The sequence below is a fragment of the Anas acuta genome, chromosome 1 (genome assembly GCF_963932015.1).
Source record: "Anas acuta chromosome 1, bAnaAcu1.1, whole genome shotgun sequence".
Classification (NCBI taxonomy): domain Eukaryota; kingdom Metazoa; phylum Chordata; class Aves; order Anseriformes; family Anatidae; genus Anas; species Anas acuta.
Window position 1 is genome coordinate 82,419,513 of NC_088979.1, and position 26,586 is coordinate 82,446,098.

General features: G+C 41.5%; 1 protein-coding gene across 1 annotated transcript in view; it reads left to right on the forward strand.

Annotated features, from left to right (window-relative positions):
- LOC137856402 (uncharacterized) overlaps positions 1-26,586 on the forward strand; it is a 190,041-nt gene that overhangs the window by 160,418 nt on the left and 3,037 nt on the right. Inside the window, exon 6 of the mRNA XM_068682132.1 lies at positions 18,275-18,367. Within this exon, the coding sequence (XP_068538233.1) occupies positions 18,275-18,367 (93 nt within the window). The remainder of the gene's footprint in view (positions 1-18,274; positions 18,368-26,586) is intronic.

A 26,586-nucleotide genomic window follows, 5' to 3' on the forward strand; every position in this document is an offset into this window, starting at 1 on the left:
AAAAGGCAGAAACAGCTGCTAGAAACAATCCTCGGAGTAATGCACTGGGAACAAATGTCTCAACCTCACATTGAGAGAGAAAGGAGAAGAGAAGATAAAGCAGGTCAGCTGGCACCTGCAGCAACCTGGCCACCCTGCCTGTCCCCTGGGCTCACCAGGCAGAGGCTTCTCAGAGACCTCTGCACCAGCCACAGTCAGGGCACTGAGTCCTGGGTCACAGCTTGGCACAGGATGGTGGCACAGGACACTGATGCAGCACTTCTCAGCACTTCTCTCTCCCTCCCTGTTAAGTTCAAGTTTGATTTTAATGCTTTTCCAATCAACTTAACAGTGATTCTCAGGGGAATCTCAAATTTCTTGTCATATTAGGGCCACTACATCACACAACTCTGTCTTGTTCCAGTCCCTGGCATCCCAAACCACAGTATGGATGCAGCTCTAATAACCTCTCCTGGGCAAGCTGCTAGCCTCCTTGGATAGTGAAGGGACATGAAGAAGAATTAATATCCCAAGACAAAAGAAAAAGCTTTTCCAAATTTTTCTCTTTCTTCTCAAGTGTTTGATGAAAATGTATCAAAGAGCAAAAAGGGTCTAAAAGAGCAAATGACAGTGTACGGGCTTTGTGTCAGGCTCTGAATATGAAAGATGAGAAAGGAAAGAAAGAGACAAAAGAAAGGGAAGAAATAATAAGAAAATGAATAAAGGGAGGAAACGGCCAAGATATGAAAAGAAAGTGAGAGGCAAAATGGCTGAGAAAAGGGGGAGAAGAAATTTTGAAGGAAACGTGTGAGGCTACAAAATAGTAGTTGTACATGTCTCTAGTGGAAAATGGTCATTATGGGGCACGTACAAGCAAATATGACATTAAAAATTACACAATAGCAGATAAGTAAAGGCTGTGGGTAGGTCTGGATAGTTCTCCTCCAAATAAGGCAGCCGAAAATCAGCGTTCCCTTATTGCAGCTATTGTGAAGCTAAAGTTCACTTGTACTGAAATGTTTCCTTACTTTGTATCATAGCCTGATAAGTGATTTGTTCCACTGGGAGAAAACCTTTTATCACCACGGCCCATGTGTGTTTTGTTGGCACAGTATCTGAAGTCCAATTATTCAATATACTTTTTCAGCTGGTGGGTATTTGTTTGAATTTTTAACAAAGGCGGGGTAAAACTGTGTTTTTGAGAAATTCTGCTTTGCACTTTCTCCCTGTCTGGGTCTTGGCTCTTCTTTTGCTACTTTCTGTCTATAGCCAAATCCACTCCCTGAAGCACTGAGGCACTGCAGCCCTTAAATCCAAAAATCCTTTGAGTGTTTGTAACACCCCAAGCACCCCCCCCACACCCTATTTCTTCCAGTGCCCTTTCCCACTGTGGTGTGCTGATGTGCTCTGGGTAGGCAAAGCACAGTCACACCTGCTCTCATCCAGGTACCACTGCCGTAGCAAAGTGCAGCAGCCACAGAAGTGCTCTCCCAGCCCTGGTTCTCCCAGCAGTGTTGCAACCAGTGCTTGGGATAGCTTTGACAACACTCCCTCACCCAGTAAATTCGTGCTCTCCCTGATTTCATATGCTGAACAGTAGCCAAAGCCATAACCTGTGATCTTTCTACCTTGCAAGCACCTTCCAGACATACAGCTTAACAACCAGGTGTCCTGTTACAACTAAAACCACCTGGAAATTTCACAGAACTTCTCCAAAATGTGCTATGTAAGCGTCATGCTTTTTTCAAGGTCAAGACAGCTTTTTTTTTTTTTTTTCTTCTCTCAACACTATTTACATGGCAACTGTTATTTTGCTGGACTTTTTTTCTATTCGATTCTTTAATAATATAGGCTTTATATTAAAAAAAAAAAGTTATGCTTTTCTTTGCTGTATATACATATGTGCTCTCTCTAAACTGATGAGCATCGCAGCTGCCTAGCATGAAGCAAAGTTCTGCTGTTTTATGGTAATAGTACATTCCTCCTTGCATTTTGACCAATGGTCTTCATAACTAAAAAGTACACAGAATTTAGGCAAAGGTTAGGCAATATGTAAACATTGCTCATCCTCATAAGAGATGCTGGTAACAGCGGCTATAAATCACAGACTTGGTAAAAGCTGATGGTGGACTAAGCATCCTGCATTCAACATAAATAAGGAAACAGCTTTCTTTGTTTGTACCCTCCTAGCATCCCTCCCATTTAATGATGGCTAAAACAATCAAAACCATTCCCCAAGCCACTGACCACATCTTGAGATGTGCCCATTGGGATTCCCTTGGAGAAGAGTTGCAGACCAAGACATTGGAATGCTGCTTGGCTGCAGAGCTGCTGAAGATCACAGTGAAAGTAAGCAGAAAGCAGTCATAAGGCAAAAAAATGAGCGTGGTCCCAGGTGGAAACCAGGACCCCAACCTTCTTTTGGGCAGAGAGCTTATTGAAAAGTCCAACCTTCATTTCCCAACATGGAAATGAACTTGTTGTTTGTTCCCACTGGTCCAGGAAGAAAAACAACACAGGATAAATAAACAGGACAGCCCCAAATAAATATTTGTCTCTGAATATCAGCGTCAAACCAGCATCCTCCTGGAAACAAACTGGCAAGATGTCTCTTCCGGGATGTGGGAAATACTACGTGCAGCCACTGGACAACACATGGACTTAGGAACACAGAGCTGGGTAGCTGGGACATTGCAGCACACACCTGCCTCTCCTTCATTTGCAAAAATCCTGAGGTCTAAATAAGAAAACGCCACTGGGAGAGAGAGTAACATAAGGTTGGGCTCACTTTGCAAGGTAACATCCTTTCCTGGGCCAGCGCTGCTGCCCAAGTGAGCTGGCTGGAAACCGAAGGGAATTTTGCCATTTGAAATTGTTTACATTTCAAACAAAAAAGACTTTCATATTTCCTACTAGGCGGAAAATTTGTAATTATGGCAGTAATGGAAAATAATTAGTGCCGTATTCTGAGACTTCATTTAAGACGTTATATCTTAATGCACAGGTTTTCATTTTTCGATGGATTACGGGCCCGGCAACAGTAGCAGTAGTCAGCTACATGACCATGGAGAGCCTACTAGCAACCCCTCTGGAACAGCTTGCTTACAGTTACGTATTTCGGTGCAGGTGTGTTACAGTCATCTCTGGAGGGTGAGAAGCATCAACAACACACTTGGCGGGTAGCCAGGAGGCAGGGCAGGGAGTCAGCATTGCTCTGCGGACAGGTCTGTCCTTCTGAGCTGCTTTCGACTAGGGGGCACTGTGAAAGCGTCGTGCTGCTCCGTGTACAAGTTGTTACCAAAAGTTGCACCGACATGGAGAAAACACAGGAACACGCATTAGCTACAGCTCCTGCTTTGATTCGAGCACACCTTTGTATTGGCTGGCTGCCCCCTGGTACAACAATCCTTTTTAGCAATTTTTAAGGCATAGAATGGGGAAAAAAAAGCTTGAATCCCTATTGCTATCCCCCTCCTACCTATATCCTATAAAGATTTTCAAATCCTGGATTAAAAACCACCTTAAAAATAGTTCTCTAACAACATTGCTTAACACAAACATTGAAATCCAAGGTCCCGATAACATGCCGACTGCAAGCTTTGAAATAACCTTTGGAAGTAGTACACGAGGGTTATTTTCTGCCATCAGATGACATGTTATTCAGCAATGATATTTGCCTTCTCTCCGAGGTGGCGCACCGCGATTAAAAAGTGTGTTATCTTTTGTTCACAATCATTTATAAAGATCTTAAATACCCGTGACATAGCTCTAGCCACCCCTCCACTTCTCTGCCAGGTTGTCATTTAGCTTTATGCTCAATTTAACATTCTTTATCCAAATTTGAATGGGGGGGACGGGAGGTGAGGGGGCAGCCTAGTATTTGGTCCAGACACATCCAGTGAGTGCTGAGGTAGGATTTTATAAAGCATCTCTGAAATCTTGCGCTACGTTCTGTTATGATCCCTCCACCCAGAAGTTTTATGAAACGGTCAAGTTGTAAGGCCAGGAGTTACCACTGTGATCATCTACTCCGGCCTCCTGCAAAACATCTGCAGTATTTCATCCTCTAAATCCCCTAATGCCCCTAAGGGAATTACTGTTCCCTCTTGTGTGAATGAGCTCTCCTGATCCAAGTAGCTTCTGTTTAAATTAAAAATATTTCTTCAGAAAAAAAAAAAAAAAAAATCAGCCTTACTTACATCACCTTTCAATATCAAATACCTTCTCTTTACTTAAGAGCTAATAAACTATGATCAAGCCATCTGTGGACTCCATCAGTAAGCTAAATAAATGGAGCTTCAGCTCTGTTTTTGTGAAGCTTATTTTCCCAAATGTCCAAGGTTTTTTGTGCATCCTCCTTGAACTCTCCCTGGTTGGTCATGTTCACCTTGAAGACAGTGCCAGAGCACACACCGTGCTCCAGCAAATGTCTTTTGGTCTGTCTCAGTCTGGGTATCTGAAATACAGGTGTCTATTGCTGAGGCTATCCCAAGGGCCAAAATTCTCTGGAAATGTGTAGCAGAACATTCCTCTGCTACCCATAAGGAGCTGCTTTAGGGACTGGGAGTTGTGCATCTCTTCTTGAACCTCCACGAGGAATCCAGGTAAAAGCTTTAGGGGTGGGAAGAAGGGGGAGAACCTGCTCTTGAGGACATTTCTTTCTCACCAGACCTGACAAAGTTACCTACTTAGGAGATAGGGTTTTCTACGTACATTGTCACAGCATTAAGGAACTACAGTTCAGGGTCAGGGCCCCACTGTGCTTGACATTACAGATCCAAAACCTAAAGTTCTTCCCTGCTCTGTGAACTTTTTTTTTTTTTTTTTTTTTTTTTCCTACGGAGTCTGGGTGTTTATAGGGCTTTTGTATGCTGTTTGTTTCACTGTGATTCAAAGTAAAAATTACAGTAATGATCAACTTTGTTCTGTACTTTTTTTGATCAGCACCTTATTTCCTTTTTTCCTGCTGTCCAGGATTGTTTCCTCAAGGTGCTCTTAGGCCAAGACATCAAAAAGCAGTTGTCAAGTCTAGCTGACTTATATGTAGTAAAAACTGATAGTAAACACTTCTATTTATTTTCCTGAAATCTTTTCCTTCATGACCTATATTAAAAAGAAAAATACAAATATTGATATAAGTAAAATGAAATGGTCCAGGAGTTATGTACAGGTATTAAAAATAATGATTTAAGAGTTCATTAGAATTTACTTTCCTGTCTAATTCTCAGTCAGCTCCACTGGTCATGCCTGACTGGTAAAGGTATTCAGTAGAGAAATTGGGGCTAAACTCAATAGGAAGCAGTTGTTAAATACTTTCACGATAGAGCAGCTTTGTGAAAGCAGAGACTGTATTTGATACTTTCACTGTGGAAAAACAGTGCTGGGATGTGGATGAGAAAAAATTAATTGATACATGCTGTTACTCTTCATTTTATTCTCTGAATAATAACTGAGATGAATTCAAGCCATGTCACTCAACTCTGAATTTGTTTGGAAAGGATTCAAGGAGGAAAGGAAACAGCATCCTATCTGAGGTTCAGCCTGCATCACAAAATCTGTTCCATTAAAGGGATGAGGAAAATGTAACTGAACTTAACTGATATTGAGCATGGTGGATGTTGTTTCATCTCCTCTCTAGAAAGCAAAATACAGTCTATACTTATTTTAAAAAGACTGTAATAAAAATGATGAAGCAAGAGATAGAGGCCATAGCAGGAAGACTCTGGATCCTGATGGCCTCTCTTTTCTAGCTGCTGTTATGACACGTCTTTCCCCTGTGGAGACTCAGCTGGCCTTAGATGTGGCTGGTTTTTGTGATTTAGCAAAAGGATGGTGCTGTGTCTAAAGTACCAGCCCAGTATTCAACAGGAACCAGTTCCTTTTCAGGCTCTGGCACAAACTTTCTCTGTGACACTGAAAAAAATTACCTGCACAAAGACAAAGCAGAAAGGTGGTAAGGCAAATTGATTGTGGTCAGTGTTCAAAAAGTGTAGAATATAGCATTCTAACTTTAGCAACAGAGTGGTTGTTAAAAACTATGTAATTTTTAAATGGAACATCAAAATTTCCCCTCTTATCTTGAAATGAAAAATTTCCCCAGATAATGGTTTGGATTATTTTGTTCTTGGTAAATAAATAAATAAACGATTACTTTAATAGTAAAAATAGCTATTTAGAAATAAAACAATATGTGTATGTCATTACAACACTTCAGAAATGAAGCCCATCTACAATCTGTTCTCTGAATCTTAGTCCACTGAGGTAGTGTGAGTACACAGACCTTCAGTGGAGAAGATGAGGAGGCAGAGGAAAAGTGGATGAGAGCATCAGCAGATAAAAACCAAGAGCAATGCTCCATAAAATATGTGGAAACCAGTAAGTGCAAAACCCAAACATGGGTTAGGAAAAGACACCAAGTTAATTTTCCTGAATCTGGAGGGGATTGCTGGTTACCCATTCACATGAGGGTTCAGAAAGTGTGTTCTTCCCAGAAAGTGCTCCATGCACGAGAAGTAGGAAGGCCACCTCTGCCAGCCTAAATCTTAGGACCATTTACTCATGTTGCAGAGAAATGCAGAACTATCTTCCATGCTCCCAGGCATCATGTGGACAAAATTTTGTGGCTCCTTTCACAAGGTTCATAGATGTTGTTGTCATTCTTCCTCTTTTTCACTGGAGGGAAAGATGCTGTGAAATTGAAAGGACCAAGTGAGGAAGTAATGGAATGAAAGGAAAAGGAAGAGGCTTTGAGTGCTGAAGTGTGGAAGGAAAAATAACCCACCTTCTGAACCCTTAATACTTCCATCAAGAAGAAAGATACACCCAAATGTGAAAAGCACAGGGAAAACAACAACAGTGTCTAAGGTCAAAACCTCTTCCTCAGTGCTGTACAACGTCTACATTTTTGTGTATACATCGGTGTATGTGTGTCTATACATACACAGAGAAACAACGAGAGAGGAACATCATTCCTGCTCAGAAGAGTTAAATTACAAGAGAGCTTTGGAACAGCAAAAGGGAAGTAATATGGTTCTTGTAATTGTATAATTGGTGAATATTACAGGACATGTTCTGTAAAATTTGCTCCTATTTTTGTGATGAATTAAGTAAGTCAGAAGAGAAGTAGCAGTTCCACATTTCTTCTATAGGACAGCATTGGTACCACAAAGAACAGGATGGACATAGAGAACTTCGGTTTCATTAAGTATACCTGTGGAATGCCAGCACCATTCCTAGTGCCCTGAAGAAAGCAAAACATATGTTGCTCCCACTAGAAAGAACTTTCATGTGAAGGTCCAACCCATTCGTTGGACCAAGAGTTTCTATGAACCAGTAGAAGGGCTTTGAAGTCAGTCAAGAATACAGTATTTCTGTTTTTCAAAAATGTCTTCCTAATGTAGAAATACTAGTTGTATTGAGTTTACTTGGCAAGGTTTTAGCAGCAGGTAACTGCAGGGGTGGCCTCTATGAGCAGGGCCCAGCAGCTGCCCCATGTCAGACCAGAGCCAGCTCCAGCTGGCTCCAAAAGGGACCTGCTGCTGGCCAGAGCCGAGCCAGGGAGCGACGCTGGGTGGGCCTCTGGGAGAGCAGAGTTAAGAAAAGGAAAAAGACTTCTGCGCAACAGCAACTGGAGAGGAAGGACTGAGACCCAGCCCTGCAGCCTAAGGTGAGCGCAGCGGGAGGGCAGGAGGTGCTCCAGGCAGGCAGCAGCAGTTCCCCTGCGGCCTGTGCAGGGAGAGGCCCCTGGTGGAGCAGGCTGTCCCCCTGCAGCCCATGGGTCCCACATGGAGCAGATCTCCATGCTGCAGCCCATTGAGAGCCCCCGCAGGAGCAGGCCCCGGGCCGGAGCTGCAGCCCATGGAGAGGAGCCCACGCAGGAGCAGGGGGTCTGGGGGGAGCTGCTGCCCACCCGTGGGGGACCCGTGCTGGAGCAGTTTGCTCCTGGGGGATGGATGGATGGACCCCGTGGGATGGAGCCTTGTGGGAGCAGTGCTTGAAGAGCTGCTGCCTGTGGGCAGCCCCCGCAGGGGAAGGACAGCATCCCGTGGGAGGGACCCCGCATGGAGCAGGGGCAGGGAGGGACACTGAGGGAGTGGCGGAGACAAAATGCTAGAGACTGACCACAGACCCCACTCTCCAATCCCCTGTGCCACTCGGGGGGAGGACATAGAAGAGGGTACGTGGAGGGAAGGTGTTTTTAAATTTGTTTTAGTTTCTCATGGCTCTGGTCTGCTAGTGATAGGCAATAAATTTTATTAATCTCCCTATAGTGGGTCTGTTTTGCCCATGATGATAATTGCTATCTTCCTGTCCATATCTTAGCCCTTGAGCTCTTTTCATCATATTTCCGCCCCCTTTTCCTTTGAGGAGGGGGAGTGAGAGAGAGGTTGTAGTGGAGTTCAGCTGCCCAGCTCAGTAAAACCACTACACCAGTCCATGATCAAAAATGACCTGGACTCTCAGGATTGAAAATCTCACTGAAAGTCACCTTAGAAACACCTCTCTGGCTTTTGCTTTTGAAAATATTGTGTCCAAAGAAAAATTAAAGGCAACTAACCCTGTGGAAAGAGTACTGAGGAGCCTCAGACTCCTTGAATGTCACTGGATTTAGAAAGCAGATCTTCTAGCCACACAGTGTCCCCAACTTCCTGCTTACAAACTGTTTCAGCATTGACTCAGTAGGAATAACACCATCCACTGAATCACCCACCCATCTGCAACACCTGCTTCTTCCTTGGCTATTACGCCTTCCCTGGGATGACTCAGTTGAGCTGCTCTCAGCTTGCGAGATGGGAGACCATACCTTGAGACACATGGGCTGAGAGGTATTCAAGACCCCCTACTAATTTCCATCTTTCTGCAACCTGGGACACAATAATCCCTTGTCCACTCCCTGTGACTCCACACAGTTGGGGGTTGTTTTGTAACTTTTCCAACCCTGCCTATCTGGAACACTTTCCTGCCGAGACACTGACTCACTTCCTCTTTAGGAAGCTCACCCAAAATCCTTTTCACTTTAGCTTATAAACTATTATTAACTCCATCTGTAAAGCAAAACTTTACTCATCAGTAGAGCTAGCTGGGAATTTTCCAGTGATACACATTTTTTATTGGAAGATGTTGATTTGTCAAAACATAAATCTTTTTTAGAAACACACCAATTTTGCTTAGGCTTTCATCAGAAAAATTGTTTGCATCCAGAGCGGAATTTCTTGTTGCAAACAAAGAAAGAGAACAGCTCAGCTTAGCCAAGGCATTAGCATTCAGGTCACTGACATAGGAGTAGTAGACTTTTTGGCAAAACAGGGACACAAATTTAGTTTTCCTAACCTACACACTGCCATAACAATCATGATCTCTTAAGACAAAGCAAGTTTGTGGCCTCCCATTGATGTTATTTTATTAAGTAAACAGTCTGTGGTACAAGGACTTGATCCTAGAAACTTCTCTGCTTCACTTCAGAGTTTAACCCCTAGCCAACCAGTAATTCTGAAAATTCACTGTCTTTTTCTCATTTTCATAAAATCATGGAGTCATCAGTTTGGGTTGGAAGGGACCTTCATCACCCTGCCATAGGCAGGGCTATCTTTCACTGGATCAAGTTCACTAGAACAAGTTTACTTTTCCTGAGAAACTTCAAAACATGTCATGTTCTTCCCACTGAAGAGCAGGATGTTTTAAAACCTTGAAAGTAATCACAGCTTAGGAGAATTAACAAAGATTCTGGATCAGTTTTACTAATTATATTTACCAATGCTACTGTACAAAGCCACAGGTCACTCCCTCCACCTTACAAAGACACTGGTTTTAACAAATTTCCTGTATTTGCCTTGGGACTGGAGGGAAATTTCTTGGTGATGCACCTCCAACAAAAAATACACCACTTCAGTCAAAATGTTTTCTCTGAAATGCCTCATAATTATTACATTTCTATGAGGGAGGCAATGGGTTTCCACAGCTGAAGGGCCCTCCAAATTTGATAGAACTTAGATACAATCACACATTGAGATTTTGCTACAGATAAAACCTGTATCATTACCCATCTGTTTATGTGTGTGTGTGTTTTTTTTTTTTCCATGGACTAAAGAAGTAAGATTCAATTGACAAGTGTGGCTCTTTTTTTCTTTATTTTCCATCCATGGCTCAGAATTAATGTATTTCTGAAGGGTCTTGAGATACTTACTTAAGATCAAATTCTAATATTTAAATATGTATTCAGCATTTTACCCTGCTTCTATATTTCTGTCTCTTTGAAAATGTGACTTAGTACAGTAAGTGGAATGCCATTATCAGCCTAACTTTATCTCTATTTTTTATTCCTCTATTATTGGTCATTAGGAATCATGAGACTAATGGAATTATTTCTATTCATTTTGGTTTTATAATCTGTTATTCATCAAGTGTTCCTTACCTTTTTCTGGGCTTCTTATGAGACTATAGGTTGCCTCCTATTTAATGTTCAAGAAGTTCTTGCACTGCTTACTACCATGGTCCTACAAGGGCAAGCAATCTGCTGTCCAGAATCCCTACAAGAACCCATTTGATCAAAAACACCAAGCAGGATGGTTTATACCTATCTGGAGAGCAAAGGCTTTGATTGCCTATACTGTAGTATACGTGGAGTAGTCTACACTTTCTTCCAGTATACTACACTTTTGTAGTTTACAATTTCTTCCAGTACCATTTATTTAACGTTGAGACTCCCCAGTGAGAAAGGGCTTCTTTCTTCTAAGATAACTTCATCATTGAATGGATCACATTTCTAGGGGAATGGCTTGTCATCTATTTCTAGAAAATGCATTCTTTCAGGGAGTCTTGGCTATGGCTGCTTTCCACATGTATGCTGTGTTCCCATGTTTACTGCTAGAACAAAAGGACAAGGAAGAGAAATGTCTGTGCAAATGAAAATTTCAACCCAAGAGAAGAGTCTCAAAGGGTTTTGACTGCTAAGGAATAGGAAAGAAAAAATCCAAGCCAATCTGCCTTTTCCACCCCCTCTATTTGTCAGTTGCTCCTCCTCCTTTAGACTGTCAGATTTCACTCCCATCTACTGTATGGGCACATAAATCTTGCCAGAAATGCTTCACTCACTTAACACCTACCTGCTGGAGCTTAGATTTGGAGAGAGAGGAAAAAAGAAAAAAAAAAAAAAAACAAAAAAACAAAAAAACAAAAAACACACAACCTCAAACCCTGGCAATTCTTATAAATCACAGTGTTGCTAATCTCTTTTCAAGAGAGTCAAATGTAAAGTCATGTTCCTTCTTGTGAAAACATTACTAGCCTGTGGGTGTCAACACAGCCTTCTTTTCCAAGAAATCTGTTGCATCCCACAGCGACTCTAGAGAAATTGCACTCTGATGACAGTGAAGAGAGGCTGCTAGAAAAACATCACACGCTAGTTCCATACAACAGCAACCTCAACAAGCGCTTGTTTTTGTAAGATCAGCTCTCTCCAGTTTCATGAAAAGCAGAACCAAATTTCACAGATACATTTTAGTGGTTTTGTTTTTACATTGTCATTGTTGTGAGCTCTCCCCTCCACTCCAAAGTCACATTTTTCAGCTTCCTTATTCATTCCATGCCAAGAGGCACTACCCCATTTCTTTACAGCTCTCACAAAGAGTAAACAGCAACTTCAGCCACCTGGTTGCTACCTTTCCATGACCTTCTGCACCTTATCTTCTCACAGTGGGACTGTTTCTTCCGCTGGGGTCTCCTCAGCATCAAGTAGAAGATCTGTCCGTGGCAGCTGTCCTGTTTCAATAAGGTCTTGTCCACTAACGAAGAGATCATCCTGGGTCCCTCAAACCACTGCAGAAGCACAGCTACTTATGAAATCCTGGGGAAAACCCTTATAGAGCAATTTCCCAGGTTAGTGTCTGGAAGGTGTCCACAGACCTCTCGTATGGAAAGAGCCTTTGCTGGGAAGCATTTTTACAACCAAGTGAAGGAAATAAGAGATGCTTAATGAAGAAAGGGTAGAGTGTCAGGCAGTCAACATCCAGTATATTACTGAAGGACAGCACCCATGAAGTACTGTAGTAGCACTTCAAGTCACGTGGAATATGAGACTCTTCTATATTAAAAGCAAGTTCTCCATTATTATTCATCTTTGAACTCATGTGCATGTTGAGAAGAATGATAAGCTGGTCTGAGATCCTTCGAGTTCCTGCACTAATTGATCTCAATCATTGGGTTTTACAATTTGAGTGTGTGTTTTGTCTTCTTGCATTCATTTAACTGGGTAGAGAATTAAGTTCATATATCTATTTGTGTGTGTTTGAGTAGTGTCTAAAGCTTAGACCACAACTTTGCCTTTGCTGTATTTCTGTCCAAAAGAATGACTCTGTGTGTGACAAGTTCATATGAAGTCATGGGGCTGTCTGAGAATGCTTCACTCTAGACGACACTTATCCTTTCTGATCCTCCTGCCCCCCTCTCAGCAGTTACCCTGCTGCCAAAGAGAAATCAAGACAACACCTTTTCAGACTGCCCTGAATAAGCAATAGCACATACCACACTCTGTGTCTATCAGCCTATAAATGCACACCTTAGGCATGAACAGGCAAAGCTTCATGCCTCACAGCCTTTAACGGGTGAGTTTGCTGGCTGACAGATGTACGTGTCACCCTGTGATTCTTCATTACAGGAGGGTTTGTTAAAAAATACACGACTTCTGAGCTACAAAAAAAAAAAAAAAAAAAAAAGAAAAAGAGAGAGAAAAAAAAAAAAGAACTTTAAAAGAACTTTTCAAATGCAACTATTCACATGGAAGTAAATGCCTATTCAAAAAGATAAGAGGTAGAAATGAGCTGGTTGCACTTAACACATTGTTCTTCACTTTCACCTCCAAAACAGCAGGAGGAAGAGGCTACCTCCTACGCCTCAAGTTCACCTTCTCACTTCATTAAGCAGTGGGGAGGTCTAGGGAACTGCTGCTTGAGTGTTGACTTTGGCAAAATCTCTACCTTTTCTCCCTCCTTGTTTTTGATTCTCTCCCTCACAGATTGCATCTTGAAATCTCAAAACTCAGGTAAAATCAGCACAAAAGCTGACTGAGTGAAGTGGCTCAAGGCAGTGACCATGCCAAGGACTTCCTGCAGCACCAGCCTCCCCTGCTCCCTCAGCTCATCTCAACCACCCTCTGTGGCATCCCTGTCTTGCAGTTCTCTCCCAAATTCCTTCTCCTTTGATGCTCCAGAAGTCTGGCAACTTCTGAAAATAAGGCAGGAAAAAAGGAACAGAAAGAAAAGTCACTGGAAAACAAATGAACCAAAAGACAGGAAAAAAGATTAAAAAAAAAGTAAAGGAAAGAAAGAAAAAAATATTCATATACATGTACGTGTTTCAAATTGAGTATTTGAGAATTTGGAAGAAAAAAAAATATTTTTTTTCCTATGAATCCTATGAAATCCTGATCCCAATAACAGCATTGGCAAGCTGGCATCTATTTTGTTCTGGTTCATTAATATGTTCTGAGATGTGACAAGCCATATCATGATTTCTTGGCAAGGCAACATCCAAAAGGCAGTTCTCTGGGTAAATCATAGCTTCAATGACATCACATGGTACTGTGATAATTTACACCACACAAGGGCCTATTCCATTGTCTGAAATCCTTTGCCCATCACATTACAGTTTGTATCCAAGTCAGCTTTACTTTTATTGTTAGCATCCTCGTCATTTATTATTTATACTGCAGCAGAAACTTGAAGTCACAGTCAGGATGCAGTCTGCAGAGTGTTAGATGCTGTAACAACATATGCAACAGTATTCCGAAGAGCTTTCATTCTTACTCTGCTGCTGCTTGACATATTCCTACACCAAGTCCATCCAAATAGATTTTCACCAAGTGCTTAAATGGCTGAGCTTTGGCCAAGAAGGCACCATGGAATTACTCATAGTGGCAGGCTAGATGAAATGTAAGCATCACCAATTCATCCAATTATTTTTCAATAGAAGCTGGGGCCAGAAGGGACTTTGTATGTCATTACTCTTGATATTCCAGACATTCTTGTTTTGAGTTTGGTTCTGTGGAAAGAAATAATAGTTTGTTTCATTGACAGCAGAGGACAAGTAAAAATTAGCACATTTTATGGGACATAAAAAAGTCCATTAGAAAATGATGTTTAGAGAGAGACATTTTTCATACTACAACACAACTCTTCACCATGTTTCAAAATAAAATATTGATCAAAAGCATATGACTATGCTTACCAAACATTATTTTTCAAGTCTTCTGTAAGTTCAGGGAGATTATAAGGGAGCAATATTGGAATGTGATGGAGAAAGTCGGGAGGAAAGTAGTGGTAGTTTAAATTAAATCTTTTTTTTTTTTTTCTCTGTTCAATGATGAAGTTAATAATGGCCTATCATAAGTTGATTTTGGTAGTGCTTTGTACTTCCATGCTTCAGTTCACTTATTGCTCCTGTACAATGTACTTCAGCCCAAAACCAAGCCATAAATATGGGCACCTCAGGAATTCTGGATTGCTTGAAATCTGAATCCCGATCTCTGTTCTGTACATGAGCCAGAACAAAAACCTAGATCTGCGTGCCCTCAAATACTAGTGCTTGACTTGTGGGTCCACATATCCTAGACTGGGGCCTCTCTGCATCAAAAATGCAATTATCATCCAGGGGGCAAGGGAAGGACAATCTCTTTTCATATACTTAAAAAATGACAGTGGAACAACTTAAGCTGTTTCCTAAATGCATGTGCAATTGGTCTGGAAGAGATTCTGTAAACAGAACTATCCATGAATCCAAAATCTCTTTAAATTTTTGTTGTAACTTGAGTTAAAGTTCTGGGTTATTCAAATTTATGTGAAATTGAGATAAACTTCCAAGATTCAGTCACTTTTAATAGCACGGGATACAGACTTCTCAAACCTGCTGTGAAAGCTGAAACTTGGGCCAGTTTTTCATCCACAAGCTGAGCTTAACATCAGTAAAGAAGACTTTGTTCTCTTCTCTCACTTCCTATACTGTGTAAGGGGAAAAAATGGGAATATACAGGACAGCTTAAAAAATTGTTTCCGACAAACATAGTCCTTTCACATGCTGGCACTTCCACCTCAATCAGATGCATTGTTTTGTACATTTATATCCTGCATGAGTACTCCAGACCTGCACAGGAGATGCACGGCCTTCTGACAATTGGGGCTGCCTTCAGAGGTGACCCAGGGATCTACTCAGCAAAGCATTTGCCTGCCACTCGGCAGGGGCTGAGCGTGGCTGAATTGGCACCTTAACCCGTGCAAAGCCACTGCTGCCAGCTCCACACAGAATTTTGCTAACTCCCTGATCCAAAGAAAATATCTCCAGCCAAAAACCCCTCCTGGCCTGCAAATATGTTCAGGCATACACCTCTGTGCTGTAAATGAAGTATCTGGCGTATTGCAAAACTGTACGGAAGGAGCCAACTGGAACAGAGCAGAGCTAGTGCTGGGAGAAGGTGTCTGAGCTGTTGAATTTAGTGACTACACATATGTCATATCCAAAGGAGCATTACACATTTCACTTTAATTGTCATGTTGGTGGGCATGAATTTATCACCTGGCCTTTTGATACCCGATAATGGGTATTTTGAGGAGGACTGCTCTAATTGCCTCGTGTGGAAGACAGCCATCTGTAGTCCTAATTGCAAAGAAAAACAAAGACCTTGTGCCATCCACTGACTTCAACAATGAGATGTAAAGGACTCAAGATGTCCTGTTTAGTTACAGTAACATAGTTAATGCCAGAGATTTGTGCCCAGACCACATCTTTTCAAGTCCAGGCCAAAAGAAGTAGGGCCAGGCTTTGAAACTGATAATGAGAACTAGCCAGAAGACTGCAAATTACGGGTGTCTTTGGGTACACAAAATATTTCTAATGGTATTGGTATGCATATTTTAAAAATTTAATATTATGCTGCTTCTGTTTGTTAGATTTCGGCCCTTTTTCAGGGTTGAAGTAAGGGGAGAGAAAAGGGGGGAAAAGAAAATTAATTAGAGGGAATTTTACATGTTTCTTAATGAACTAGGAGAGAGACCAGACTCCTTGTCATTTGAGGCAATGAAAAGACCAATGCATCAAATCTGGGCTTTCATCACAAGAGTCAGCTGATACTGAGAACTGAATGAATGAATGAATGACAGTCTGATTTCTGCTCTTTGATACACATACATTCAGTTTTATTTCAACAGAATATATGAGGTATTACATAAAAGTAGCCTGAAATGATGAGGTAATCCTAAATTTCCTCAGATAGCAGTAGTAGAGCACCTACCAGTCCTGAAATGCTGTGCAATGTGTGTAAAGCACTGTACCAAACCTTTATTGTGCAGAATTAAATATTACCACCATTTCTAGATTTTGCTCTCTGAAGAGGCTGTCAGAGAAAGGCAGAAAAGAAGGCTGGATGGTTCCTCAGAAATCATGGGTCTGTTATTTTGCTGGGGACATAATTCGCTCTCTATGCCTAAAAGACATGTATCTATCTCATCCGGTATCAAAAATACCCAGCATAAAGTATCTATTTAAGGTCTTGTTAAACTCAGCACACTGTAATGCAAAACAAGTTCGTAAATGTGAAGACCATCTGTAAGGTCCCACATGCCTAGTAGGACGTGAAGGTATGGAAAATCATGAGGGGCAGCACCTGGCCACGTAAGATGTGGGAGTCCCTTCTAAAAACAAGACTTGCAGCTGAACCTTGCAGGCAGAAGATACTCCTCCTAGTTTGTCCTGAAGAGGCAGCACTTTCCCTCTCGTAAGTCTGAGCGTGAAACAAGGAATAAAGCTTTAAGAGGGGGAGAAAAGGGAACATAGCATCATCTCAAGTGTAGCCACTGTCTGTATAGCAGTCTGTTAACTTTATTTCACACTTCCCATGTGTGGTGCCCATCTTCCACACATTGTCCATGTGCATCTTCCTACCTTCCACACATCACTGCTTAGCAGGCCCTTCACTGCTTGTGTCCAGCTTCTTGGAGGTCATTTCTCCCAGTGCCCCGGTGCCAGCCAGCAGCACAAGCCCCAGGTACCTCTGGGAAGCACTGTTGAGTCTCTGCTCTGCAGCTTTTAGCTCAAAAGCCTGCTCTGAGGCATTTTATCTGATACCCTATATGGAGGACCGTTGGTGGAGCTGCTGAATTCTCCTGTTCTTCTTCTCCCCTTTTTGAAATCCTTCTTAGGAGAAAGCATCTTTTCTGTTTACAGTTAGATGAAAGGGGGTCCTACAATTGTTCTTTTTTTTTTTTTCTGGATGGTAGTAGAAAGAGAAATTTATTACTCAGAGGGCGGTGAGGCACTGGCACAGGCTGCCCAGAGAAGCTGTGGGTGCCCCATCCCTGGAGGTGCTCAAGGCCAGGCTGGATGGGGCTTTGGGCAGCCTAGGCTGGGGGGAGGTGTCCCTGCCCATGGCAGGGGGGTTGGAGCCAGGTGGTCCTTAAGGTCCCTTCTGACCCAAACTGCTCCATGACTGTATGATTCTTTGATAAAGAGCTCTCTGCCTCTCAATCTCTGAGTCACTGAGTTTACGATAATAAATATCAAACTCCACTTTAGGAAAATAGAAGACATAAGAAGTGTTCAAAACAGTCGAGAGGGATAGATTATCACATCAGTCTTGGCAATACTTACAATTTTCCAGGAATTGAAACATTTCATGTGCGCAACCAACTTACTATACAACCCAGAAAAAACAAGTTGGCCTAGCTTGGAAAAATCTCATATGCTTCAAGGTATTTGTCTAGGCTCACCAAGCTCATTTTTGGTTTTACTTTAAAATTCTACAAGGATACAGAACTAACCACACACTAGCTATTTCAGACAAGGCAATGTGGTATTTAAAAGTTTAATATTGTAATCTTAAACCTGTAACCTGGGCCTGCTCACCCGAATACTGTTTCCTTGGAGCCATCTTTTATAAGAATCTTTGGGAACTACTTTTTTTGCTGTGCACAGATCTTGTCCTTAACCTTGTGTTTTGTATACAATTTTTAAAAAGCTAAAAACAAGTGATATTTCTACTTGTTTATGCATAGTATATAACCCAAATATATATTAAAAAAAATGAAATATCCAAGCAGATGAAAAATGCCAACCTAGATAGAAATACTACTTTCATTTGAGGATTTTTTATTATTATCTATTTATTTACTTGATGACACTGTATTGGTATGAGAGTACAAGTACAATTTTAATGCTCTTCCAGATGAGTTTTATGTTTTTTGATACACGGCTGACAGAATATTCCTTTACAGAGAATGAAACAAAAACTGTTTTATTTTTCTCCCCTGCACAGCCTCTTTCTTCCAGAACACTACGAAGATGACCAAATGCCTCTGTCTGATAACTTGGACAAGTCGCAGAGAACCATGCAGCCTGTACATCCCAGGTAAGTTTCTGGATCTGCTAGGGTCAAACCACCAGCAGATGCAGTTGGAGATGAATTATGTTCTAAGCAATCTCTGCCCATGTCTTTTTTTTTTTTTTTAATTATTATTTATTTATTTATTTATTTTCAAAACAGCAGTTAAGTAACTGCTTAAGTTAAGCAATGGGACACATACAGTCCTGTTTTCATCCCCAGATGACTTTGCAGTTTGCCTAGGGAGCTGTCTGTCTCCTGCCCTGCCTAGTCTTCCCTCTCCTCCTCTTCTTTCTCTCCCAAGCCCTGCTGAAGTACAATGTTTCTGTGCAAAACATGTTCCCCTTGTTTCCCCCCATGGCATACTGGGTGCAACATAATTCGTTTGCATGATTCAGTTCAGGAAGAGCATCAAGTGAGAGACTTGAAGAGCTCCATATGTTTAACCTGTCAAAGAGAAGATTGAACAGCATTTTATTATAAGTACCTTATGTACTTTAATCTAGCAGAAGCCAAACATGAATCAGTATCTGGAAGTTATATCTGGACAAATTCAAATGAGAAATAAGGAACAATGTTTCAAGATAGTGATTAATTATTTGTGCAGACTACCACATGAAGATGTGAATCCTTTAACTCAAGCCCAGGTGCCTTTCTGGGAGACATGCTTTAGGCAAATACAAGATGCTGAACCCAGGATAAGGGTAGCTGGGTGAAATTTTCTGGAAGTCAGACTACCATTTTTTTTGGCCTTGAAGTGCAGATATCTACTAATCACCTGGTTTTAAATATGTTTCTCTTGAATACAAAGGGTTCAAAGCGGAAAACTATGCCAAAAGATTAAAAAGTAAATCTGTAGTGTATACCATTCAAAGCTGGTAAGCCACAAGAAAAGATTATAATATTCTCTTCACCATGGAAACATAAATATACTGAAAAAATCAAAATGTTGGTTGTTTTGTGATAGAAGACAAAAAGGGACACGAGTGCTCTGAAGTGAGTTGTTAAAAAGGAAAAAAAAAAAAAAACAAATTGAGGAAATCTGGGTGACTGTTGCAGGCAGAGCATATAAAAACCAGGGAATCCTGTAAAATGCAGTCTGTAATTGCAATGGAAGAAAAGCAGCAAACTCAAACATCAGAAAATACAAAATACAGCTCTTGGGAAAGATACTGGTAAACCCTGAAGACCACACTCAGAAAGTGAGGCAGGCAGCTACAAGTTGAGGAGAAAGGGCTGTAAGAAGGCATGACAAGAAGGAAGATGATTAAAGAAAAAAAAAAAAAAGTGTTGTTTTTATTTTTTTTAAAGTTGGGTCATACTAGACTTATGGTATTAAAAAAAAAAAAAAGAAAGAAAGGAAAGAAAAGAAAAAGCCATTTCACAAATCTGAACTTATTTTAAAATAACTCACTTCTCCTGTGATAGCGTGAAGTTGTTGGTGACTGTTTTTCAGGTTAGCAATATTTTCTGTTGCTAAGACACAGATGTGATTTTCCTGATTGCCTGAAACTGGTTTATCAGTAAGTATTCTATTAGAAATAGATTCATAAGCTGACTGGCTCACTGTGGTTATGTAAATCAATGTCACAAACGTGAGGAGATACATACTGGGAAGGACAGCCATAAATCCAAGGCCGGTGTTTGGGTTTCTGGGAGAACAGAAACGTCCTGCTCCAACACTTATTGTCAAGTGTCCTTAATCAGATGTTTTAGTGGAAAAAACCTATGTGAATACAGTGCTTGACAATACAATACATGCTGTCAATAGTCTTCCATTTCTGGTGTATTTTCACTCTCCCTCTGGTGAACATTCTTCCTCTTTGCATAGTTTATCCCCATGCCCTTGCATGCTGTTTCTTCTTTCCCTGATGTAAATCAGGAGTAAGTTGAAGTAAGGGCCAAGGCTGCTTTTGCTCTCATCAGCTTCTGGGAGGACTTCTCAAAGCCCACGATACTTCAGCCTGTCACTGGGTGGTAATGGGCACCAGGTAAAACCCTGCAGCTTTGCCTTTGTTTTCTTCTGAGAGAAAGCAGCACTTTTTATTATCATCTTTTATGAAAGCAACTGCAGCAGTTAGACAATATTGAACGCCTTGAGGGTTGTTTGCATTGGGCAAAGAAACTGGTGCTGGAGATGGGTGCTTTGTGCAAGGCTGATTATTGAATGAGGACATCAGGAGCCCTGTTTCCCTGAACACAGCATGGACAGTAAATAGGACTGAGTTTCTATTTCAAGGCTCTTTTCAGCCAGCACAATCCGTAATACAAGTTCTTTTTTCCTTGGACTCTCTCTCTCTCCACAGCTTTATCTTAGTAGCAAATGACAAGTATTTTTTTTTTTTGTGTCCTCATTTTTCATCTCTCTGTTCCTTTTGCTGCAGATAGGACATGCTCACTCAGCTGGTATTAATTCAATCCCTAGATCATTTTGTTCTCTATATTTTCATTCAGGCTACCATCTAGATGGTAGCTCCCATTGTGTCTCCCATCAGAAACAAAGAGAGCATTAATCTGTCCACTGTTTCACTGACTAGAAGGTATTAGGTTCACCAAATCCAAAGCAGAGATGTGACTGTACATGGCTCAAAGACAAGGTATGCTGAGGGCCATTCACTTGTCAAGATAAGCACACTTCAGCTGTAACTTCCTTGGTCTCTTTACTTGAGTTGCTGGTATGTGTAATGGCAAACCACTAAGGAGAAGTTTGTTTCCTAATACAGATAAGTTTCAAACCAAAAACTTAATTTTCTGGAAGCCATGCCTTACCAGTTTATGTCCTCTTGAGATGCAACTCTCTAAGATTGCAAAGTCAAAAAAGGGGAACACATCCAATGTTCTGGAAGGCTATGCCTAATGGATAGGCAGAGAGTGAGCAGAACCTCAATAACATCGATGATAAGGTGAGGTATGAGACACAGAACAGAAGAAAGCACGTGCAAAAGCTCCATTTCAGTTCCTATCTGAGCAGAAATCACTGCTTTGTTTGTTACTTATTTTTCAGGTTGGTTTGCAAGGGGTTTGTTTCCTGTCAAACACAGCCTCTGCATTTTGAAGAGACCTCTTAAATCAGACCTGTGATAAAGTAGGATATAATGCTGAACTGTCCAAATGCAGTTTTTTAAAAATCAGGTCAGAGAAATCCTGTCTATGAAGAGGGTCAAACAGCAAAAAGGAGAGGGAAAAAAGAGAGAGAGAGAGAGAGAGAGAGAGAGAGAGAGAGAGAATGAATGTCTTTCCTGTTCCCATTCAGCCTGAATAAGAAGGGGAAAAGGGAAGACAGAACTAGAACAAAACTATTTCAGGCTCCTTTATGACAGACAATCTTTGTTATTTACATATAAAACCAGACTGGACAAAGCACTAAAAATACATCGAATCTCATTGGGAACAATCCTATATCAGCAGGGAAATGTAGCAGTTGACATAAGTGGCCTTTTTCTATCATTAGCCTCTATGATTCCATACCCATTTCATCCACAGCATGTATGTTTCTTGCAAGTCTTTCTGTAATAATAGTACCAGAAATACAATCCACTGCAGCGCTCGTCCTCTGCACTACTGAGGAATGGTCTCTTTTTAATGCTCGTCATATTGGTATGGACACTGATGACAGACACCCTGATGCTCCTCTCTATTCCAACAGTTTTATATCAGCATAATTCAATTGGAAAAAAAAAAAAAGTACAAGCAGAAAATCTCATGCAGGTTTTGGGGTGATTTCTACAGACAAGAATAGATGACACGTCATGCTACAGAACTCCTGAGGAAGACAAGCACTGTTACCTGCCATTGACATACTCACAACTTACTTATCAGACATTAAACAACTGCCATGACTTTTCCACTTTCTTCTAGTTCTCCAGGTCTGGAATTATCTGTCCTGATTATACTAAAGGTATCCTGTCAGTGTTGCAGCAAAAAATATTTTTACAGGACAAATTCCCCCTGCCCTGATGATAATAGGGATATTAATTACCGAAAGTGTAAGTCCTAAGAACAGTCTCAGTTAACACCAGATTATTCCCTAATGTGTTCTCTTGGAAGGCAGAAGGCCATACATGGTGTTCACACATGTTTTACACCCTTCCAGCACTTACATAGCATATGCTGTTTTCTGTTTGAGGTCACCACTTAGGTGAAGAGTCCAGCTTGTTTAAGTATGTGAATACTCTAACTGAAGCCAAAGTACTCAGGAAATTTGTTCAATCAGTTTTTTTGTTGTTTCAAGTGCTTCCCACTGAGTTTATATGAAGATCACCTGTGATGAGGCTTTCTGGTTTCTCTGTATTATTGAAGAGCTGACCTGGCGTGGCGTGCAGGTCTATCCAGGTAAGTATCGTCTAGGTAGACGTTCCTCTCCGCACTTTTAGCTTCTCTTGGCAGGCCAGTGGATTTGTTTCTTTCTCTCTGGGTTTGGTGTGGACAGTGCTCAGGGGAAGGGGCACCTCTGTCTGGCAGACATTTCTTATTGCAGATTCTCTTAAGCACATTGTGCCATCTGAAGGTCAATCCAAATAAAAATGACTGTCTCAGAAACATTTTTAATTCCGAGCCAGCATAAGTACAACTCAAAGCAGAGAGGTGTTCTATGCACAGATTGACCAAGAGTTCACTTAGCCCCTTCCCTCAGCTGGAAAAAGATGACAGAGTTACAGTCGATTGCCTTTAACACATTAATCATGAACTCACTTTGGTTGTTTCTGACCCAGTTGTATCGGTTTAATGACAGAATAAAGACTACTCCTCATGAAAGCGTACACTTCCTACTCAAGCTGTCTAGTCTGTGATGTTGAGCATTCAATTTGACGGATGATTATTGCAGTGCTACGTGCATGGACGGGTGTATCAAATGCCTGCCACTTCCTCCACTTAGGTTTCAGATTCCGGGCACCCGTCATGCCACAGCTCCACAGCAGGAGTAGCAGCCAAGGCAGCTAGTGAAAAAATCCTGAAATGCTGTGTTTTACAAGCTGAAATACAGAGTGATAACTTCAGGAAGTTTGTTCATGCTTTGGAGAGGTGATTGAGGGAGGAAGCAAGTGCATGTGTACAGAGCAAGTGGATTGTTTAAGCCAACAGTCCAGAAATGCAAAGCAGGGATACAAGGTCTCTTGGAAGAAGCTGAAGTAGGCTGTACTCCTTCATAATCAACATGAACAATGTGGGTGTTCAGAATATCGCCAAGTCCTAGATTTTGACACAAGATTTTAGGCCAGCACAAAAAAAACATCTGTTCAAATTCATCTTCACCAGCACTTCTGTAGTGTAGCAACTTGCCAGTTGCATAATAAAATGAAACTGGGCATGTTGCCTTATGTTTGGCACTTTGGTTTATTTACATTTTGCGTAGGTGCCCAAACATAATCGGGCAATGATTGATGAGAAATTCACACTATTATTGCACGTTCTTAATTTATTAGGGGTTCTTGGACAACTGAGACATTGTCACACAAAAACTGAGAAAGACAGAAGGCTTTTTTAAGCCTTCTTCTCTAAGCTAATGAGATTTGTGCATTCCTGCTGTATGTGTATTTTTAATTATGTAGAAACAGGAGTACCTGGCAATACTTTTTGATCCTGTTCACCAATTCACAAGAAAAAAAAAAAAAAAAAAAAAAAAAGGAAGAAGGAAGAAGGGAAGAGATGTCAAATATACAACTTTCAGCCAAATTTATAAAAACAGAGAGCAAGCTAATTAAAATCTGCATTAGAGAAAAGAAATGGCAAGAAGGAAAGAAAGAATGAAAAACAAAATGTCTAGCTATGGAAAAGACTTCAACTACAGTTTGTATCTTTGTAAAATCAAGTGGTTCTAACTCAAAAACTACAATAAATTAGGTTTCCTTTATTCCAAGTGCTTGGGGAGTTACTTGGGATTTTGGTTTCTTTATGCAATGACATTTTCTTGAAAAATACTCCTTACACATACTACTCAGCTATGTATAAAGGGACATTAAAAATGTGAGTCTGGAATATTTAAAGGGAAAATTAATGAGCAAGAAAGGGATTCTGCTGCACCAGTTGAACTTCACCATCTCCCTTTCTTTGGTATCTAGAGAAAGTCCCATTATAAAAACAAGAAAGCATGACACAGTAAACCACTTTTTTCTTTTCCTATTGAGAGCCTCAGACATACAAATGAGTTCTTGCCAGATAGCAAGTGAGATTGTATCAGTTCCAAACAACTGACTAAATAAAGTAATGAAAAAACAAGCAAATAAAAAAATGTAGGCACCTTGAGAGTTCTCTCAGCTTCAAAACTGTGGAGATCATTTTGCAGAAGCAAGCTCTGCTCTTGGGTTACAAATGTTTATGCCAAATTTCAGTTCAAAATGCTTTTGTCTTTGTATATGTGTAAAATTATTAATCTTTGAAAACTGGGATTTGTAATAATGGAATTATTGACATTTTCTTGGCTATAACTTTGCAGATGTGATGCTAAGGACAAGAAACATTCCCACTGTTTGATGAAAGGGGTTTCCAGGAAACACTAACAGTGATTATTCTTTAAGCAGAAAATGTTTCCCATCATCTGGCTCTAGATGACTATAAATACAGAACTCAATCTCATTTTTATACAGTATTTCTACAGTGTAAGAGATGTAATGATATATTGCACAGGTTGCAATGGAATGCATATACACAGTGAGGAGATTATAAACAAAGTTCATATGCACCACAATTATGTGCGTTTTAAGCAGTGGTGTGAAGGAGAGGTCCACAACTGCACTTGTTGCCTTGGTTAATGCAGAAGGCTCCGATTCTTGTGCTGTAGCTAAATTGTTTTAGAGACAAACATCAATATGCAGGCAAAGGATGGAATCAGTATTTATTTGCTAGCATAAAAGAATGGTTACTAAAAGCAGACAAAAGAAATGCTACCATTTCCTTTTTTCCTCAACAATGTCAGTAAGTGTTGTTCTCACCACACCACTGCCACCCCATCCCCCTTCCTCTCATCTCCAGGTCTGGAATATATCAAACAAAACATTGACCTTTCCCTTGTAGAACAGGGGTGGTAAGGAGCCCTGACAGGGTACTGCCCTGTTTGTGCTCACAGCCAGACTCTGCTCTCCTGTTCCTCTGAGACAGAAATGAGCTGTGAGCCCACCAGGAAGGGTTCAGAAGAGGTAACCAGTAAAACCTTCATTGTTAGGGGAAACAAATACCTTAGAAATGTCTTTACTCTGCAGGAAAGTGTGATTCAACAGGCACTGAGCAAGCACTGGTGTAGGTCAGACAGCCCAGCACCCTCTTCAATGGGGATAACAGCTCAGCCAAGGCACCAGACTCTCACCAACAGGATTGCACTTTAGCAGCTATGCAGCTTCCCACACGGAGGCAGCAGGACTGCCAGCACCTCTGCAGTGAGCTCCAAGCAGTGAGTGCCTCTGGCATGCTCATGGTCTCTGGGCAGCAAGGGTATTCTGCACACTCCAGGAACATGGGTCAACAACATCCTCTAATATGAGGATCACAGAATATCCCAAGTTGGAAGGGACCCACAAAGATCACTGAGTCCAACTCCTGGCTCCACACAGGACCACCCACAAAACAGACCCTATGTCTGAGAGCCTAGTTCAAGCGCTTCTTGAACTCCAGCAGCTTGGTGCTTTGACCACGTCCCTGGGGAGCCTGTCCCAGTGCCCGACCACCTTCTGGGTGCAGACCCTTTCCCTAACCCCCAGCTTGACCCTCCCCTGTCCCAGCTCCATGCCGTCCCCTCGGGTCCTGTCGCTGTCCCCAGAGAGCAGAGCTCAGCGCCTGCCCCTCCGCTCCCCTCGTGAGGGAGCTGCAGGCCGCCATGAGGCCTCCCCTCAGCCTGCTCTGCTCGGGGCTGAGCAAACCAAGGGGCCTCAGCCACTCCTCATATGTCTTTACCTCCAGACCCTTCACCATATTCGTAGCCCTCCGTTGGACATTCTAATAGTTTTATGTCCTTCCTTGTATTATGATGCCCCAAACTGCACACAGTACTCGAGGTGAGGCTGCACCGGCATAGAGCGGAGCAGGACAATCACTTCCCTCAACCAGCTAGCAATGCCATGCCTGATGCACCCCAGGACACAGCTGGCCATTTTGGCTGCCCATGCACACTGTTAACACATATTCAACTTGCCATCAATCAGAGTCCTTGGATCCTTTTCCATGAGGTTGCCCTCCAGCCTCTCATCCCCCGGTCTGTACTTATAGCCAGTTCCGTCTTCCCTTCCCGTTTAGGTCTGGCCATTTCATAACAACTT